Raw genomic sequence first — 19,436 nt, 5'->3', positions numbered from 1 at the left:
CTTGTACGTTAAATGTCAGAAAATATTACTTGCTTCCAGTCCCCTCCCTGGTTATTTTTCTTCATAAACCCACAGAACCTCCCAATGGTGCAAAACTGTTTATCTAATTGTGTAAGTGGGTATGGCTTTATAAGACGCCTGGGGCATGTTTTCATATTTGCTCCTTGATTTCCTGCGTGTTGGTTAAATGGGCACTTCAATGCAAGGGTGTCAACATGAACCTGACATCATCCCTTGGTTCTGGCCGCATATTCATCACTGGGTTGGAAGGTATGGCAGACAAATCAGATAATTCAAAGCTCATGCAATCCAAGGGAAAATGACAAATTGAATCTAAAGGCAACCATCCCAGTGACAGAAGGCAAAAGGTAATTATCCACAACTGTAAGGAGAGAAAAGTGCTGACGTTTCGAGTCTAACTGACCCTGTGTCAAAGCTCTGACAAAGCTTTGACAAAGGGTCAGTTAGACTCGAAACGTCAGCACTTTTCTCTCCTTACAGATGCTGTCAGACCTGCTGAGATTTTCCAGCATCTTCTCTTTTGGTTTCAGATTCCAGCATCCGCAGTAATTTGCTTTTATCCAGTAATTATCCACAGAAGCTTTGTGACTGGAAGACTGTTTCCTGTATGGTTCTGCAGGGCTCCACAGTAGATTTCTTGCTGCTCATACTATAAGAAGAAAGTTGGACTGGAGATGCTGGAGATCAGAGTCAGAAAGTGTGGCACTGGAAAAGCACAGCAGGTCAGGCAGCTATATGGTCAATAATTTAAATTGAAATGTAGTGGGCATAATTAAGAAGTTTGCAAATGGTACAGAAATTGACAGTGTGCTTAATCGTGGAGAGGAAGAGCTGTGAATGGCAGGAAGATACCAACGGACTGGTCAGATGATCAGGCTAAAATGTGATAAATATAGAACTCAATCTGTAGAGTGTAAGGTATTGCACTTAGAGAGGGCAAACAAAGCATGAGGTGTGGAGTAGCACAAAGAGGCATACTGGATGCTTTTCATCAGTTAAGACAAAGTATAAGCACTAGGATGTTACGTTAGAACAGTAGAGAATATTATTTAGAGCATATTGAGAGTACTGCATACAAATCCAGCCACGCATTTCATGGAGAATGTGAATACAGTACAAATGCAGGAGATCAATATGGATATTGCCAGGAATGGAGAATTTGAGTTATGATGAAAAATTGGATAGGTTGAGGGGTGATTTAATTAAGATGAATGAAAATTTGAGTGGTCTAGATGGAGTGGATTGCAAGAACCTATTTCTGTAAGCAGAGACGTCAGTAACCATGGGTCCAAATTTAAGGTAAGCATAATTCTTTGTGCACTCGGGGTTATTTAAAAAACCACGTCCAGTCACAGAATCACGCTTCATGTTCAGCACTATCAAAGTACCACCATCAAGCCAAAAGGTCATTCTGCTTTCACATAAATGAGTAATGTGGTATATGAATTTCAGTGTTGGTGTGATGCTAGGTGTGTAGGCTGCACATCTTGGACTCTGGCAGCTCATATCAAAAAGCACAAACCTTATCTTTTTGCAAAACTCTCAATACATTGTTCAATATTAGGTGTGATTCCAAAAATTTGAGTGGTCTAGATGGAGTGGATTGCAAGAATCTATTTCTGGAAGCAGAGACGTCAGTAACCATGGGGTCCAAATTTAAGGTAAGCGTAATTCTTTGTGCACTCGGGGTTATTTAAAAAAACCACGTCCAGTCACAGAATCACGCTTTGTTTGTGAATTTTGAGTATGTAAAGAATTACACTGGCAAATCAATTCAAGTCAGTTGAGTTCACAATGGGGTGCACCTTCCCGCACTGGAAGCTACATGTATCAATTCACAGTGTCCTGTTTTTTGCACACAGAAAGAACATGTACTCGCACTGAGCCTATTACCATTCAAGAGAAAAGGTGACCGCCATTTTCTGGTTAATTTCTCATAGCAATACCTTGTTAAAAATTTCAATAAGGTTGGGCAGTTAATTGAGGTCATCATTAACTGGTGCATTAGCCCACTCACCAAACAATTAGCGCTCACATCTGATACAATATAAATATTATTTTCCCCTTAGTTTGGTATTTCTAATGAATTGCCCTGTTCATAGCAAGGTGAGAAGCTTTGATTGCATTGGCACTTTTCTGCAATACTTGAGTTCTGCACCACCAAACAATTATTTGCATGTAGATAAGTTGCTGATGTATTATGAAGCACTATATCAGGTTACTGCAGCTTGAGATTGTCAGGTCCACCCAAAATATCCCCATCAGACAGGTTTATCGGAATACGGCACTGAAATAGGGAACTACAAAACTGGTCTTCCCACTTAAATGCTCCAAAGTACATCATTCTACGTGAGAGAAAAGGTTTAACTTGCTTGATCTATTCCTTAAAGAAGAGTTGCTAGTTTTTGCCAATCCTCATAAAATATCAATTATCCAAATGAAAATTAATCAGACAGAAAACCTTAGAACTCAATCCTCCACTCTGACCGTGAGTCACCAGCAAATCATTTACTTACTCTCAATTATACACCCAACAGCACTCTTTAAATGCTAGACTTGATCTCATTCATTTAAGTTTGCTGAAAATATTTCACATATTTCCCTGAAAAACCATGGAGTATTGTTGGGTGCACAGGCACATCTTTGCTGGGGCAAATATCCTACTCTCGACCAAGGGTGTTACAACAAGGAGCAGGAAGGCAAGTAGCAGCCACGCAATTAATTATACCTGCTGCAGGTCTATGTCAGCAATCCTTCTGCTCTTGACTTCACTCATACAATTAAGTATAATTAAATATTCTACTTTAATAGTCACAGTTGTTTCTGACACCAAGGAAAACAACAAACAGGAGGACAAAATAGCAGAGCACGAAAGGAATGTGAGAAGACAAACTTTGCCAGTATATTTAATAGATTTTAACAGCGCAATGGATGCGTGGCACAAATGATCTTTAAAGTGTTTCTATTTCATGATGGGACACATGTGGGTTGTTGGCTTTATCCCCAACGACTGCGAATTAGAATGATGTAGTCTCTGGGTTGGTTCCAAAGTCTTCTCAGCTCAGTCTGCTGATTAACATGGTTGCCTTAAATGGAAATGACAAAACGTTTGTGGCATTTGCTAAGATAGGCAGGTTGCTGTGATATGGATGGTGAGGAAAGTGTGCACTATCCTGTAATCGACAGTAGACAGTTGGGGTAGACAGCTGCTGATAATGCACTGTGAGAGAGGTGGAGAGATTGGCAATACAGAATAGACTAAAAACAGTAGCTACAGATTCAGAATTCTCAAGTCATTCCTCTGAAGCACCAGACCCAGAAGTTTCACTGTCACATTAAATTCAAAGAATTTTGTTACCTATTCTTTCCTGGACAGTGTGCAGACTATAGGGAAGGTCATAACAAAGTAGAAGAAGTTAATGAGGATGAGAAAGTGGCCAGTGAGAACTAAGCCCCAAAAAGTTTAGAACAAGTGATGGCTATGTTCCTCAAAATCAACCGCTCAGATACTGGAGATTCTCAGCTGTGAAAATGGGAGCAGTTTAGTTTGAGGGAGTGAGAATGGGTAATGCAATGTTTCACATAGAATGAATACATTCAAGGAGAAGTTGGTGAGGCTGTACCATCTTCTCCACAAGAAATGGTGGAGAACATTGCTTTTGGCTTTGCTGAACTATCCCCATAGACTGAGTGGGACATGAATGATACCACCAGGCTGTCCAGGCAGGAATTCCAGCCAAGTAACTAACTGCGCCATCCAAGGTCAAAGCTGCCATAAGAGGAAAGTTCAATTTAAACACTCGGAGGAAATGGTTTCATGAAAGGGAAATCGTATCTGATTAATTTATTAATTTCAAGGAAGTCTCAACCAGACTGGACAGAAGGGAACTAATAAATGTACTGGACTCATAGGTGTTCAACAGGGAACCTCTCAATAGGTTTAGTCATAAGAGCCCATGGTGTTGGAGGTAGTATATTGGCATGGATAGAGAATTACCTAATGGGCAGGAAACACCAAGTGGAGAATAAGGGGTTCTTTTTCAGGTTGACAAACCATGACCAGTGGAGTTCCACAGGGATCAGTGTTGGTCCGCAAATGTTTACAGTATAGATTAATGACTCGGAGGAAGGAAATACGATAGCCAGATTTACAGATGGCACCAAAGTAAGTGAATAGATAAGTTGCAAGGGGGCGACAAACAGTTTATAAAGACACATTACAGAAGTGTGCAAAAAAATTAGAAAATGGAGAATAATGTTGGAAAATGTGAGTTTGTTTGTTTTGGAAGGAAAACAAAGAACAGTATTATTTAAATGGAGAAAAGCTGCAGAAAGCTACAAAACGAAAGGGACTTTGGGTGCTTGTTCGTGAAACACAGTGGCAGCAGATAAGCAAGAAGGTTGATGGAATGTTGGCACTTATTTCAAATTGGCTTGGTCATAGAAGACAAAGGGTCATTGTGGAGGGGTGTTTTTCTGATTAGAAGTCTGCAAAGCTGGGACCTCTGTTAGTTATATACTTATATAAATCTAAGCACACATACATTAAGGATTTGCATGTTTGCAGTCATGGAAGTTGGTGGAATTGTAAATAGTAAGGAAGGCTGTCAAAGGAATCAGCAAGATATAGATCAGTTGGAAAGTTGGGTGGATAAATGGTAGATGGAGATTAATCGGAACAACTGTGAGGTGATGCACTTTGGAAGGTAAAAGGCAAAAGGAAAGTATACAGTAAATGACAGGATCCTGAGGAACATTGCTGGACAGGGATATCTTGGGGTGCAAGTCCATAACTCCCTGAAAGTGGAAATACAAGCTGATAAAGAAGGCATACGCATCCTGACCTTCATCGGTCGGGGTATTGCGTATAAGTGTTGGTGAGTCATGTTGCAGTTGTATAAAACTTCTCTTAGGCCATAATAAGAATATTGTGGTCACACCACTTTAGGAAGCATGTGGAGGCTTTGGAGAGGGTACAAAAGAGTTTTGCCAGAATGCTGCCTGGATTAGTGTGAATTAACGATGAGCAGAGATTGGACAAACTTGGACTGTTTTTGCTTGAATATCGGAGGCTGAGGGAACCTGACAGAAGAATATAAAATTACGAGAGGCAGGATAGGGTGATAGTTAGAGTCTTTTTCCCAGGCTGAAAATGTCAAATACTAGGTGACATAGGTTTGAGGTGAAAGGGATAAAGTTTAAAGATGTGCAGGGCAAGTTTTTGACACAGGCTTTATTAGGAATGCACTGGCGCCAGAGGTGGTAGACGAAGATACGATGGTGATGTTCGACAGACGCATGAACAGACAGGGAATACAGAGATATTGCAGGTGGATGAGATTAGTTTTGCATAGCATTAAGATCAATATAGACATGGTGGGCTGAAGGGTCTGTTCCTGTGCTGTACTGTTCTATGTTCAAGGGGGTTGGCATATAAGACAAGGGAAATCTTACTGCAATTGTACAAAAGTGTAGGAGCACTCTGAGCAGTTTTAGTCCCCTTATTTACAGAAAGCTATCATTTCATTGGAGAGGGTTCAGATCAGATTCACTGGAGAGACTGTCAAAGGCTAAACAAGTTGCAACTCTAACACTGAAGTTTAGAAGAAACAGAAGTGATCCCATGAAACACATAAGATTCTTAAGGGACTTTACAGGGTTAATGCCAAGATGTCTCCACTCAAGGGAGGATCTTGGATCACAGGCCATTGACTCAGAATAAATGGGTGCAAATTTAAAACTGAGATAAGGAATTTCTTCTCTAGAGGGTTAAATGTCTTTGGAATTCCTTGCCATGGAGATCTGTGGAGGCAGAGTCCTTATGTATATGTAAGGCTGAGACAGACGGATTCTTGATCAGTAGGGGAATCAAGGATTTGGGCAAAAGGCAGGAAAATCAATGGCAGGCATTTCAGATCAGCCATGATTCTATTGAATGGTGGAGTGGGCTCGAAGGGCCAAACAGCCTACTCCTGTTCCTAATACTTATGGTCTTCATGGTAAACAAGAAATAGGATGCCTATTCATCATTGAACAAGTTTAACTAAAAAGAGATACACATGTTTCGTGCTCACTTATTCATGATGCTTATAAGGGATTTTCATGTTTACTTTTCTATTTGTTGATAGATATAATGCAGACATTTCTTGCAAGACCATCATTTATTGCCTATACTCAATTGCTCTGGAGAAGTTGGTGATGGTGAGCCACTCTTTTGAACATTATGTGTGAAGACGGTCCACCTACAGTGTTCTTAGGTGAATAATTCCAGGATTTACAATCAGCAACAATGCATATCCACATCAGAAACATGTGACTTGGAGGTAGTTATGATCACATGCCTGCTTTCATGTTTTGAAGAAGCCTTAGTATGTTGCTGACATGCCTCTCTAGAAAGTAAACACTGTAGCCATGTTGCGCTGGTAATTGGTAAGCTGCATGTTTAGATGGTGGATGGGGTACCTATCAAGTAGGTGCTGCTATGGTCAGTTTCATGTTGACCTTTTTGAATAGTATTGGAACTCCATTCATCCTGGAAAGTTGCAAATATTCCATCATATTCCTTATTTGTGTCTTGTAAACGATGAAAAGGCTTTAGTGGGTATGGAGATCAGTCATGAGAAAATACCAAGCCATTGAACTAATCTTGTTGCCACAGTAATTATGTGACAGGTCCGATTAGATTTCTGGTCAATGGTGACACCAAAGATGTTAATACATCTGACTGTTGAGAGCAGTTGTTTTGAGTCCCTCTTATTGGAAATGGCCATTGCACAGCAGGAATGTTATTGATCATGTTGGCGGTAGCTTGAATGGTGTTCAGGGCTTGCTGTTAACAGGTATGGATCACATTTAAAAATTTTAATTCTTAGAAGTGGTAGAAATAGAGTAAAAATGGTAACAAAGAAAAGATTTTTTTCTTAAATATTAGAACATTCCTAGCTGAGCTGAGATTAGATGCCCTGTCATCCAAATGACAGTGAATGACAGTGAAAATCTCCATGCAAAATGGAGTCAGGAAAACATGGATTCCAAGATGTTGGGCGCACTGCCCAGGGACTTTTATGCATGCATCTAAAGTTGTGCATGTTTGGAAGCATATTATGAAGCTCCTTTTGTGTTTTGCCAAGGTAGTAAAAACAATATTTGCAACAGTCCATGCTAAATGACCCATAGTGTTAGGTGCATTAGTCAGAGGGAAAGGGGTCTGGGTGGGTTACTCTTCAGAGAGTTGGTGTGGACGTGGTGGGCCAAAGGGCCTGTTTTCACACTGTAGGAAATCTGGTCTAATCTAATCTCTTTATCATAACTTTGGGAATGTAATCTAACCTAAACGTCAGTATCTGTGGTTGCAAAGGCTCCTTTTTGCCATTCAAGACATACAGTCATGACTTTTCCTCCTTTGTAAAAGTGAATGGAGTATTTTCAACACAAAGTATCATGACAATTTCCAGAAAATACAACATAAATGGTGTATGATCCCATTGAACCTAGAGAAGCCTTTCTATTGAACATGTTCTTTTTTCGTTCAAAGTCATTCATAGGATCTGGGCATCACAGGATGGGTGAGCATTTATTGTCCATCCCTAATTGCCCTGGAGAAGATGACGGTGACGATTGCAATTCATTTGGTGTAGATACACTCACAATCCTGTTTGGGAGGGAGTTCCAGGATTTTAATCAACGAGGTAAAAACAATGACTGCAGATGCTGGAAACCAGATTCTGGATTAGTGGTGCTGGAAGAGCACAGCAGTTCAGGCAGCATCCAAGGAGCTTCAAAATCGACGTTTCGGGCAAAAGCCCTTCATCAGGAATAAAGGCAGTGTAGAAATAAATGGGTCACTTTCAGTTTGGTAGGTTGTGATTAGTGTGGTGCTGTAAGACTCAGTACCTGGGCCAGCTGTTCACAATATTGATCAATGATTTTGTTGTGAAGATCAAGTATAATGTTTCCAAGTTCACGGATGATATATAGCTAGGTAGGAACGTGCACTAGGATGAACATACAAAGTGACTTCAAGAGAATTTCAACAGATTTAGTGAGCGAGCAAGAACATGGTAGCTAGAATATATTGTGGAAAAAAAGTCAGGTTTACACTTAATGGAAAAACAGGTATGTGAAGTATGTCATAACAGTTAAGGAGTTGGAAAGTGTACATGTACAAATCGGACCTGAGTATCTTAGATAAGTTTCTGAAGACTAATGTAAAGGTGCAACAAACTATTAGATAGGCTAATGGTATGTCAGCCTTTATTGCAAAAGACTTTGAGTTCGGAGGTAGCAAAGGCTTATAGCACCTTGGCTACACTGCATCTGAAATATTGTGTGCGGTTTTAGTCTACTTATATTAGGAGGAATATAATTGGTAGACGGCATGCAAGGCAGGTTCACTCGACTTGTTCCTGGGATGGCTGGACTGTTCTACGCTAAGAGATTGGGTAAACTGGACGTGTATTCACTCGCATTTCAAGGAATGCAAGGTGATCTTATTGAAACCTAAAAAATACTTAAAACCAAGGTGTTTTCTTGGTTGAGGAAATCTAAAAACAGTTACACAATTTCAAGATAGGGGGAATCTCTTGGAATTCTCAATCAAGGATAACTTTAGAAGCTTAATCATTGAGCATTTTTAAAGTAGAGATTGCCAAATTTGTAAATTGACACAAAGAATTATGGGGGAGAAATGGCATTCATGTGAGTAATCAGCCATGATCAATCGATTGAATAGCCTGTTCCTGCTCCTATATTCCTGAGAGAAGCAAACTTTGGTGACATCTCAACATTTGGGAACTTTGAAGGATCAAGAATGATGATTCCCTATCCAGATGGAGTTTCAACATGAACCCTTCGGGGCAGCAGCTGTGGCTTATGATTTGCGATGTGGGAACTTTGGTATTTTGGTCAGAGACAACTGTGTTGGATTTTTAAGTGCATCCACTTTTGGCAAAAATTCAAAATAAGAATAAGCTGTTGGCATGTATTGGCATGAAATTATGTTTGCTCTAAAGAAAAGCACACTGTGTTAAGCCTGTGTAAAATGAAAAATCTATATAAAATTTAAATTTTAAATCTAACCAAGAAGATTTTGGTGTTGTTGAGAGTTCTCACATATTAACTGATTGATAATTGTATCCGATGTTTTTTGGAGTTTTCTTTCAGATTCTGACAGCACTATTTCAATCTCTTAAAACTTTGCTGCTGATGTTCAGAAAGTCATTTATTTAGAACTTTTGCTGTCTTCAAGAATTGACTTTAGGACAAAGTGATGTTGAAAAATATTGATTTGTCTTTAATTGTTGAATTGTCTTTTTATCTGTTTAGAAAAATACAAGATTTTGTCATATTTTGTAAATCATGATTTTCCTCACGTGATCGATTATTTATGTAAATGTGTTATTTAGTGATAACTACACCAAAACCAAAATGCAAAATTATTTTAGATCAGTTACCAGAATAGTATAACTCATTAGAAATATTTGATTCTGGGCATGCAGTAGTTTAAATGCACCATATGTTTGATGTTAGTCTAGATCCTAATCCTTCAGGAAGCGTGTGGTCATTTTTAATTCGTTTTCACCTTGCAGCCCACGGACAACCTCCTCTTGCAGCTTGGCTTTATGCATTAGAATATCCTGCAACTATAAACAGTGCAGTTTATTTTACTTAGATAGGTGGAAAAATCTAATCAGTTATAAATTGTTCTAGAGCACTGTTTGATGGCTGGATTCACTTTGAAGGTCAGTTGAGGAATGTGAAAGTGTAAAACTCTTACCATGTTCTATGGTCACTAGGTGAGAGAAATAAAACATTTGTTTTGGTTCTGAAAGCTCCTCTTTACTATCAGAGAGCAAGAAGAATTAAGTAATAGAGCACACGGATAATAAAACTTCTCTCACACTCTTCATTCCTCTCTTGCTTGCCTCATCAACCACCAGGAGAGTAAGGATTTTGTTATAAGGTTTAGGATTATACAATAACTACCATTTGTCACAAATGTAAAATGTGCTAAACAACAGCTGTGCTGATGTAAATCGTTTCAAACTTCCAGCTCAGCACTGTCCGCATGACTTGTCCGGACTTGTCCTACCTGCCTATCTCCTTTTCCACCTATCCACTCCACCCACTCCTCCCTGATCTATCACCTTCATCCCCTCCCTCACTCACCCATTGTACTCTATGCTACTTTCTCTGCACCCCCACCCTCCTCTAGCTTATCTCTCCACGCTTCAGGCTCACTGCCTTTATTCCTGATGAAGGGCTTTTGCCCGAAACGTCGATTTTGAAGCTCCTTGGATGCTGCCTGAACTGCTGTTCTCTTCCAGCACCACTAATCCACTTCCAGGATTTTAACCCAGCAACACTGAAGGAACAACGATATATTTCCAAATCTGGATGATCAGTGGCTTTTAGGAGAACTGGCAGATGGTGATGCGCCTATGTAGCTGCTACCCTCGTCATGGGTTTTGGAAGGTTGTCTGAGCATCCTTGGAGAATTTCTGAGGTGTACCCTGTAAATAGTGTATACTGCTGCTACTGAGCATCTGTGTGGAGGGAGTGGGTGCTTGGGGACATGATGCCAACCAAGCGGGCTGCTTTGTTCTGGATGGTATCAAGTTTCTTGAATGTTGTTGGAGCTGTACCCATCCAGGTGAGTGGAAAATATTCCACCACACCCTTGACATGTGCCTTGTGGATGGTGGACAGACTTTGGGGAGTTAGGAAGTGAGTTATTTGTTGCAGTATCCCTAGCCTCTGACCTGCTCTTCTAGCCACTGTGTTTATGTGGCGAGTACAGTTGAGTTTCCGGTCAATGGTAACCAACAGGCTATTGTTAGTGGGGGATCCAGTGATGGTAACACTACTGAATTTCAAGGTGATCAGCTTTTTTCTTATTGGAGATGGTCATTGCCTGACATTTGTATGGCATGACTGTTACTTGCCAGCCCAAGCCTAGATACCATCCAGATCTTATTACATTTAAGCACAGGCTGTTTCAGTACAAGGAGTTGCAAATGATGCTGAACATTGTGTAATCATCAGTGAACATCTGCACTTCCTTACGATGGAAGGAAGGTCATTGATGAACCTGAAGATGATTGGGTCTACCCAGAGGATGACCTGGAGCTGAGGTAACTGACTTCCAACAACCACAACCTTTTCCTATGTAATCACATGCAGGCCAAACCAGGCAAGGCCAGCAGTCTTCCTTCCTAAAAGGACATTAACTGTAAGAGCAATACTCCATACATAGTTTCAATTGTATCCAACACGTAAAATCTCAGCAAAGTGATAAAACGACATGATTCTTATACGTAGTGAACTGCAGCACCAAGCTGCATCAATTCTGCAGTATTCTAAAATTTATATTATTTACATGATGAATGCAAGTCAGCGTGAAATACCGGGTTATAATTAGAAAAGTCACTGGTTTCGAAACATTATCAATGCTTTCTTACCACAGATGCTGCCAGACCTGCTGGATTTTGCCAGCAATTTCTGTTGTTATTTCAGATCTCCAGCATTTGCAGTTCTTTGTTGTATTATACTACAAAGCTGTGTTAGGCTGTTTATTTGACTGTACTTACTCAGGATACCAGCTGGAATGGAACAGATCACTGGGACATCAGAATTGTGCAACATTTTTTTAACTGAATCATCATAGTTCAAAATCTCTATAGAGGAAAAACAGGCTATTGAAGAGATTCCCCCTGCCCCACCCTGATTCCCATTCACTTTAATTTTAATAGTTCTTCTTGATGTCACGCTTAAGCAAATGCCATGTGATGACATCAGCCCTCACCACATCTCTCTAATTTACCTCTTTTATCCATGATTGAACCACATTTCAAATGAGTTCTGGAGTCAAGTGGTTCTAGTGAAACTCAAATTTATGATTTCTGTAAACAACTTGTTACATGGTAAACGATGCACCTCAGCAATGAAACAATACTAATCATTTTGCTGATATTTGAGAATACACTAATGGGAAGGTCAACGGACATCTTGGATTTGTCCTGGCTGTTATTAACAGGATATTCCTGGGTAATTTTCCACATTGCTGGCCAATGCTGGTTTGTAGCTGTACAGATTAGATTGGCTGGGTGCACAGCTAGTTCTGGAGCTGAAGTCTTCAGCAATACAATTGCGATGTTATTCAGCCCCGTCAGTTTTGCCATGTCCAGTTTGCTCAGCTGTTTCTTGTTATCACATGGACTGAATCAAATCAGGTGAACACTGCCATCTGTGTTGTTGGGCACCTCAGGCAAAGGCCAAGATGAATCATTCATTTGGCACAGCTAACTGAAGATGGTTGCCAACACTGTACTAGGTATGCTGCATTCTTTATAACATGCTGATTTTGCTGGTTAGGGTGTATGTGTTGTACCTTTGCCGGGTTGACACCTTTTTTACATATGCATGGGGTTGTTCTAGACAAGCACACCTTGACTCCTTACTGAACCAAACTGGTCCCCTGGCTTGATTGCAAAGGAGCTGAAAATGTGTTGCTGGAAAAGCGCAGCAGGTCAGGCAGCATCCAAGGAACAGGAGAATCGACGTTTCGGGCATAAGCCCTTCTTCAGGAAAGGAGCATGATTGCAAAGGAGCCAAGGTCATGGAACCACAGACCATACAGTATTAACAATGACTGACTTTAAAGCTATTTGTCCTCATTTTGTTCAGCCCTTCACCTTGCTGAATCTAAAATCATTATTGACATGTTCTCAAGTAACATATACTGAAATTATGTTTACCAAATTGCTCCACTAGGAATTAGTACCATAGAGCCTGAAGTGAAAGATCTGAATCATGGCATTATTACTACATATAAATCTTCATCAAATATCGCTTGCCATGAAAGACATTAATCTAATACTTCACAGTATAGTCAGCATCTCATGTTGAACCCTTGGGAAGAAAGTCAGATAATCAACTCAAACCAACTTGTACTTCACACTCTTTCTTTCTTGTTATTGCGACAATTTCCAGCAATGCTATCAGTGATGGCTTTGACCTCAGAGGCAGCATGTTTACAGTGCATCAGACACCTGAACAATCTGAAACACAACAGAAAAGCTGGTTTCTACAGACGGCTGGAGGCAGCACTTCTTTTACAATATAAAGGTGCTTCTACAAAATGCAAGTACATTCCTTTGATGTGATATGTCCTGTCTTTCCAACATAGATTACACTTCGAAATATAAAATGGCCAACATAATGCTCGTTTTATATTGGCCTTTCCAAATTCTGGCAGCAAATTTTCTGTCCCAGGTAGAAATGTAAATATGCCACAATTTTCCTCAAATGCCCCATGTAACAACATCTTTAATGTCATTGAGGGACAACCAATTTTTCTAACTAATATCCACTGGGGGAAGGAGTGTTGTGGTGCAGTGGGTAGTGTCTTTGCCACTGAGCCAACAGCATCAGGTTCAAGTCCCACTCCAGAATTTGTTGCCATTCACAGGGTGCCAAACAGGTTGAGTAACAACCTCCAAATTCTTCCAATGTATACCAATTACAGTTGGCAAGAGAGACTGGTCAACCACGTGATGGAAATAAATTGTAGCTTCTCTCACCTATATCCATTGCTTCAGGTTACAATGTACATTGCGAAAATGAGGACTGCAGGTGCTGGAGGATCAGAGTCGAGAGTGTGGTGCTGCAAAAGCACAGCAGTTCAGGCAGCATCCAAGGAACAGGAGAATCAATGTTTCAGGCATAAGCTCTTCATCAGGAATTTCGATTCTCCTGCTCCTCGGAGGCTGCCTGACCTGCTGTGAGTTTCCAGCACCACACCCTCGGCTACAATGTGCATGTAAAGATGTGTGTTACCTTAGCAATTCAGACTCGGGTGTTGGGGGCGGGGGAGCTCAATTGGCCAAATGACTGGTGTGGGTCAGCACACAGCATTCAATTCCCACTAACGATCAGGTGATTTCAGAATCAGGCCCGTCTTGGCCTGATCACTTCAACGTGGATCTGACCTGCCTTCAGAGAACACAAAAAGAAGATCCAGGTGTGTGGAGAGTATTACAAACAAATCACTGGATCAAAAATAATAGCAGATGCTGTTATCAATATTGTGGAAATCATCCAATTATACAATCACTGGCATCTTCAGACCATGATCTGGGGATGGGATGTAGAGAAGTATACTGCAAACAGCTTCTAGCACTGTTGTCTTATGCTGTTTGGGTTAGAAAAAGAAATAGGGAGGAGACTTATCTGGAGCATGAACTTCGGTATGGTTACTTTGGACCAAATGTGTCACGTTGTAAGCACTTTGCTGGAAAGTATTTTCATGGGAAATCAGAGTTTCCAACTTTTTGTTGTGTTCAATCTATTAGCTGGTTGCCAGAGGATATGGGGCTTGAAACAGTGATTCTCAGCAGCTGGTTATATACAGTAGTCTGCTGTGCTCTGCTCTGCACTGTCCTGGCAGCAGTCAGTTCTCTTGTACTGTTCAGACAGCATGCCCACAAAATACAACTTATGTCAATAATTAATTCTTAACATACAAAAAAGGTTGTTATGGTACTCACAACTTAAATGATGACCAATTTGCATAAACAGGGAATCTCCTTCTGTGATAATAATGTTAAACCTTCACTTGCACTTTGACCATATACTCCTTGTTCCATTCTTGTATCCCTTCCACTCCAGCCATTTGAGAGTCTGAATTAACTGCTTAAATTCAGGAACATTCATTGGCACTTCTAGTCTAATTTTCCACACTAAGTTCTGGCAGCTTCCTCATATATATATATACACAAAATGAAAACCACTTCAGGCAAATAGCAGTGCTAAGAAAGAATATCATTTTCTTCTGAACCAGCAACAGCCACTCCCATTCCAGATACAGTAACTCTACGGTAGGGTTAAAGTCTATCAGCAGCTCAGAAAACACAGTCACTGAATGTTTTCCATTTGCCAAATAATTCTAATAACATTCTGAACTCAGCCTTCCACCAATTCACATGGCCTTGTTGTTCCAACCGTGTTGAGCGTTGATTTTCGCAATGATATAGATTTAAAATGCCCAGAAAGAAGTCAGTAAGAATAACTCCACACATTTCATTCAATAAACTGGATTAAAATCCTGGTTTTGCAGATCAAAGCTTACTCTAAACTAGTGTACAGTCATCCAGTGACAAAAATAATTAGTCAAAACAAAAGACATTGTATTTACACATTCAATACAAGAGACAGCAACTGCCAGTACTGTAGGGTAAATATTAGCAACGACTGCCATTGCAAACTGTCCACGTGCATAATAAATAACAGGATGAGAAGGGAGGCCAGATACACAGGCAGTGCAACCTGAAAAATCTTTTGATGAATACAGAATTCATCCCTGCTGATACTGTAAGTCTTAACCTGAACAGCTTTCTCCATGTTGCTGACACTTTCCCTTTTGAACATGAGCTGGTCAATTTCAAAGTTCTGCTGCAGTTGTAATGAGTTTAAAAACAAAACCAACAGGCAAAATTCCAGTTAATAAAATGATGACTCATACACATTAAAATCAAATGTCAGCAATATTCTGTAAAATGTAATTGATTCAGTCTCCAGCATTTACTACTGCCTTTTAGAACATGTAGATTTATTTTAGTTTTGTGAGCTTTACTAATACAGTCCAAATCCTCTGGAGGATTCCTACAATCTATAAATGCCATTTAATGCTTGTGGTGAAGGCATCACTTCAACAACACCTTCTACAAAACAGATTGATGGAGGCTTAAAAACTTTGTGGTGGGAGAAGCTTTTTTTTGATAAACAAGTAATCTTATCAGTGAGTGCGTTGCTACTCCAAGGAAGCAGCATTACATGATACAAGCTCCAGATAATGAAGCATGAGAACAAGGTGATCTTGGAGCAGAGAGAATGATGCATGACGATAAATACCATTCATGAAATAAGAGCAATAAAAAGGCTGCCTATATTGAATAAGTAGTAAGAAGCTAGTGAAGGTAAGAATTACATTGAATGGCAAGCCTTCACCCTAGTAGAGCGAAGGAATATTAAGTGTGTCCCCCCAGACACCGAATTGCCAAACCACCAAAAATTTATGTAAAACAGTGAAAATAACTAATCAAAGGAAATGATACTAAACAAGTTGTGCAAACTCAAGCCAAACAAAATCACCAGGATTAGATTATTTGTATCCAAGGATCATGAGGGAAAAGAGAGAAGTAAGGAAGGCTTCATGAATATCATGCCACAAGTTTGTAGAATATAAGAAGTACCTCAGAACTAGAGGGTGCCAAGTGGCAAATGTAATATAAAAGGAAGATAATGATTAAGAAGTTATAAGACTATTTGTCTTGCTTTGGCAAGTTTCAGATTAAAGTACAAGGGAGGTGCATATATACATATACACATCAGTTTTGAGAAGTGTTTGAAAAGATGCCACTGTGAAATCTGAAACAAAGAACAGCAGTGTCTGGAATGATGGGAATATGACATATTGATAGAGAAGTTTAGAAGACAGAAAACTAAAGATTATGGAGTCAAAATACAACACAAGGGACTATTCAGCCCATCAATGAGTACAGTGAAATTGGGACAACTCTAACTAGCTACATGAAAGGGATAAGCAATTGGCATGATGCTTGGAGAAATATATTGGAATTTGCTCAATATGCTAAATTAATTAATGTGGAAAACCATAATAATTTTGAATGCCTGTAGGACATGGATAGGGCATCAAGCTGCTGTGTCATGTACAAAGCTGTGCAGTAATCCACTTTGGAATTAAGAGTAGGGAAACATATAATAAGATTTTAAATGGACCAGAGGAACTTTAAAGTGTAGATGTACAAGTCAATATTAGACAGTTTAACTATGGACAGCCTCTTTTGAATACATTAATTAAAAGTGGGCATTGCTAGGCCAATGCTTATGGCCCAACCTTAGTTTGGGGTGGTGGGCTGTCCCCTAGAATTGCTGCAATCCTTCAGTCATAGGTACACCCAACACAGTACTGTTAAAAAGAGAGTTCCAGAATGTTGACTGTGGCAATTAAAGAATGACAAAATACTTCGGGATGATGTGTGGTTTGACAGAAAATTTGCAGGCGGTGGTGTTCCAATGCATCTGCTGCCTTTGTCCTTCTCAGTGGCAGAGGTTGTGGATTTGGAAGGTGCTGTTGGAGAAGCCTTGGTGACTTATAGGTGACTAATTAAAAATTGTTGAGTTTGTATTCAGAGTATCAAATGCAAAAGCACGGAATTAATGCTGAACTTGTACAAGATACAAAACTGTAAAAATTTCAACACAAGAAATCAGTCAAGCAAGATTGTGTATACTTTTAAGCACCATTATAGCAAAGATATAAAAATGAAAAGCAAAATAAATTTGTCACCATATTTCTAGGAGTAATGAGTTACAGTTACAAAAAAAACACTTTAAGGAGTTTTGACATTTTACATACAACCTTGAGGTGAAGAGGTGGCTAAGTAAAGTTCCAGATTATAATAAACTAAGTAGTGACAGATTGTTCTTTCCTTCATCTTAGTAGAAACACATAAATGTAAGTTAACCAAAATGTATTTACACAGGCATGTTAAAATGTAGAAGATAATAGTATTTCTCAAATAATTGATAGTTGCTTGAAAAAAAAGTCAGGAGACTAATGAGCAGAAAAATCAAATAATATTATCGAGATTCACACAGATAAACACGCGGGCAGGAACAGTTTTGTCTTTGCATTGTAACATTCAACAATTCTATTTGTGACCTCTGAGATACTGATCTCACACAAACAGCCACCCTCACTCCAGCGTGAGTCACTAACTTTTCACAAGCAACAGAAATGTCTGGCTGCCTCTCCCTTCCTTACCCTTCACCAGGTATGGTGGCACCAATCCTGCTAGTCACCAGCTGACTCTTAAACACGAGAGATTCAAATGAAACTTTTTTTTGATCTGCATCCCTTATAATCCTGTGAGTTGGAAGTATTTTAAATCTACAATCAGCCACATGATCTAAACAGTTGGACAATTAGAATTGAATGTGCCTCTATCTTATTCATTCACAAAAGCAAAATTTCTACTCAGCTTCCTAATACTTTCACTCCTTCCTTTTCACATACTTCCTTTATTTTATTTAAGGCGTCGTGCACCGCCCTGTTGGTTATTGATTATTTTCTGACTGGATTTTACTCCCTCTCACACCCAGTGCTGTCTCGCCCTAGGTGTTCCCGATCCTGTACTCTGATTTCGAGCTACGTTTTTGCAGCCACGTTTCGGATCCATGTTCTTACCTATTCCACTGCTTGGTAGCTCACTCTTGGGGCGGCCGCTGGCTGTTTCCCCCGCTTCATTCCCCACGCGTTTACTCACCATACCCCCTCTCCTATCTTCACTTAAACAAACTACCTCTCTCTCCATATACAAGTAACTCGCCTCACCCGAGGGTTGCACTCATTAGAAGAGGGCAACGCCCAATTTTCAAATATGGTCATATTTCCATGGAAACCAGGTGGGTGGGTGTGTTCCCCAGACAGAGAGACGGTTTGTGGCTCCGGTCCAAGAAAAAAAATGATGTGAAAGCTGAGGACAGATCCAATAGGGAACGGTCATCTAAGTAAATAGTTAATATTAAGTTTAATCAAAAGTGCAGTAATTGAATCAAAGACACAGAGATCAACCAAGATGTGTACTTGTTTGTAGTCTAGTTCATGTAAAATATTCCCCAGAAGGTATACAATCTTAAGGCTGGGTGTTACTTTTGTTTTTTGCTGGGAAGTCCACTTACTCCAGCCCCCTGCTCGCTCAGCATTGCCAGTCAAGCATTGGATGGGCAATCACAGTGGCAAAGAGGAGTTAGGCACCCAAATTGGGCATCCAGGCTGGACATCAGCCAGGAGAAGGATTATGCCATGATCAGAAGTCGGTCATGGCCATCAACCCAAAGGTCCCCAATCCTCTCACTTTTCTCATTGCTTACAGCAGAATGAAAACAGTGAATAAGTGAAGTCCGAAAACATATAGGTGCTGCCACTGTTATTAGCTGTCCTTGCTGCTACATGCAACCGTGGTCCACTCTCGGCCTGTTTCTGTTTACCGTTGCTGCCTCCTCAGACTTGGTACAAAACACTCCTAAAATGTTTGGATGCCTGAAATTGCAGTGGCCAACAAAAACCTGTGTACATTTGTGTCCTTTTCAAGCCCAATAGTTTGTCAACTCGTTGGTCATTTTAATAAGACCAGAAACTGGTGATGAGGCAGAGTGCCAGCTTGATACATTGTGCCATAGTTTATGTACACTCAGGGTTTGTCAAATGATTTAAGGCTATAAAATCCAGAATGTGATGAGTAAAGGTTTAACCTAAGAAAATGAAAGTTTGCAAACTGGTTAGCACTTTTAGTGAGGACAGCAACAATGAGCTGCAATGTGTCTTGAAATCA

General features: G+C 40.0%; 1 protein-coding gene across 2 annotated transcripts in view; it reads right to left on the bottom strand.

Annotated features, from left to right (window-relative positions):
- LOC122562617 (clustered mitochondria protein homolog) overlaps positions 1-18,430 on the bottom strand; it is an 87,056-nt gene extending 68,626 nt beyond the window's left edge. For both annotated transcript variants that reach the window (XM_043715604.1, XM_043715605.1), the window contains exon 1: positions 18,290-18,430. In XM_043715604.1, coding sequence (XP_043571539.1) covers positions 18,290-18,416 — 127 coding nt within the window. In that variant the 5' untranslated portion in view covers positions 18,417-18,430. The remainder of the gene's footprint in view (positions 1-18,289) is intronic.
- Between the last annotated feature and the right edge of the window lie 1,006 nt (positions 18,431-19,436).

Source organism: Chiloscyllium plagiosum, chromosome 25, assembly GCF_004010195.1.
Source record: "Chiloscyllium plagiosum isolate BGI_BamShark_2017 chromosome 25, ASM401019v2, whole genome shotgun sequence".
In the NCBI taxonomy this organism is placed as follows: Eukaryota; Metazoa; Chordata; class Chondrichthyes; order Orectolobiformes; family Hemiscylliidae; genus Chiloscyllium; species Chiloscyllium plagiosum.
The sequence above is the reverse complement of the archived record's forward strand: the minus strand, read 5'-3'. Positions and strand labels throughout refer to the sequence as shown.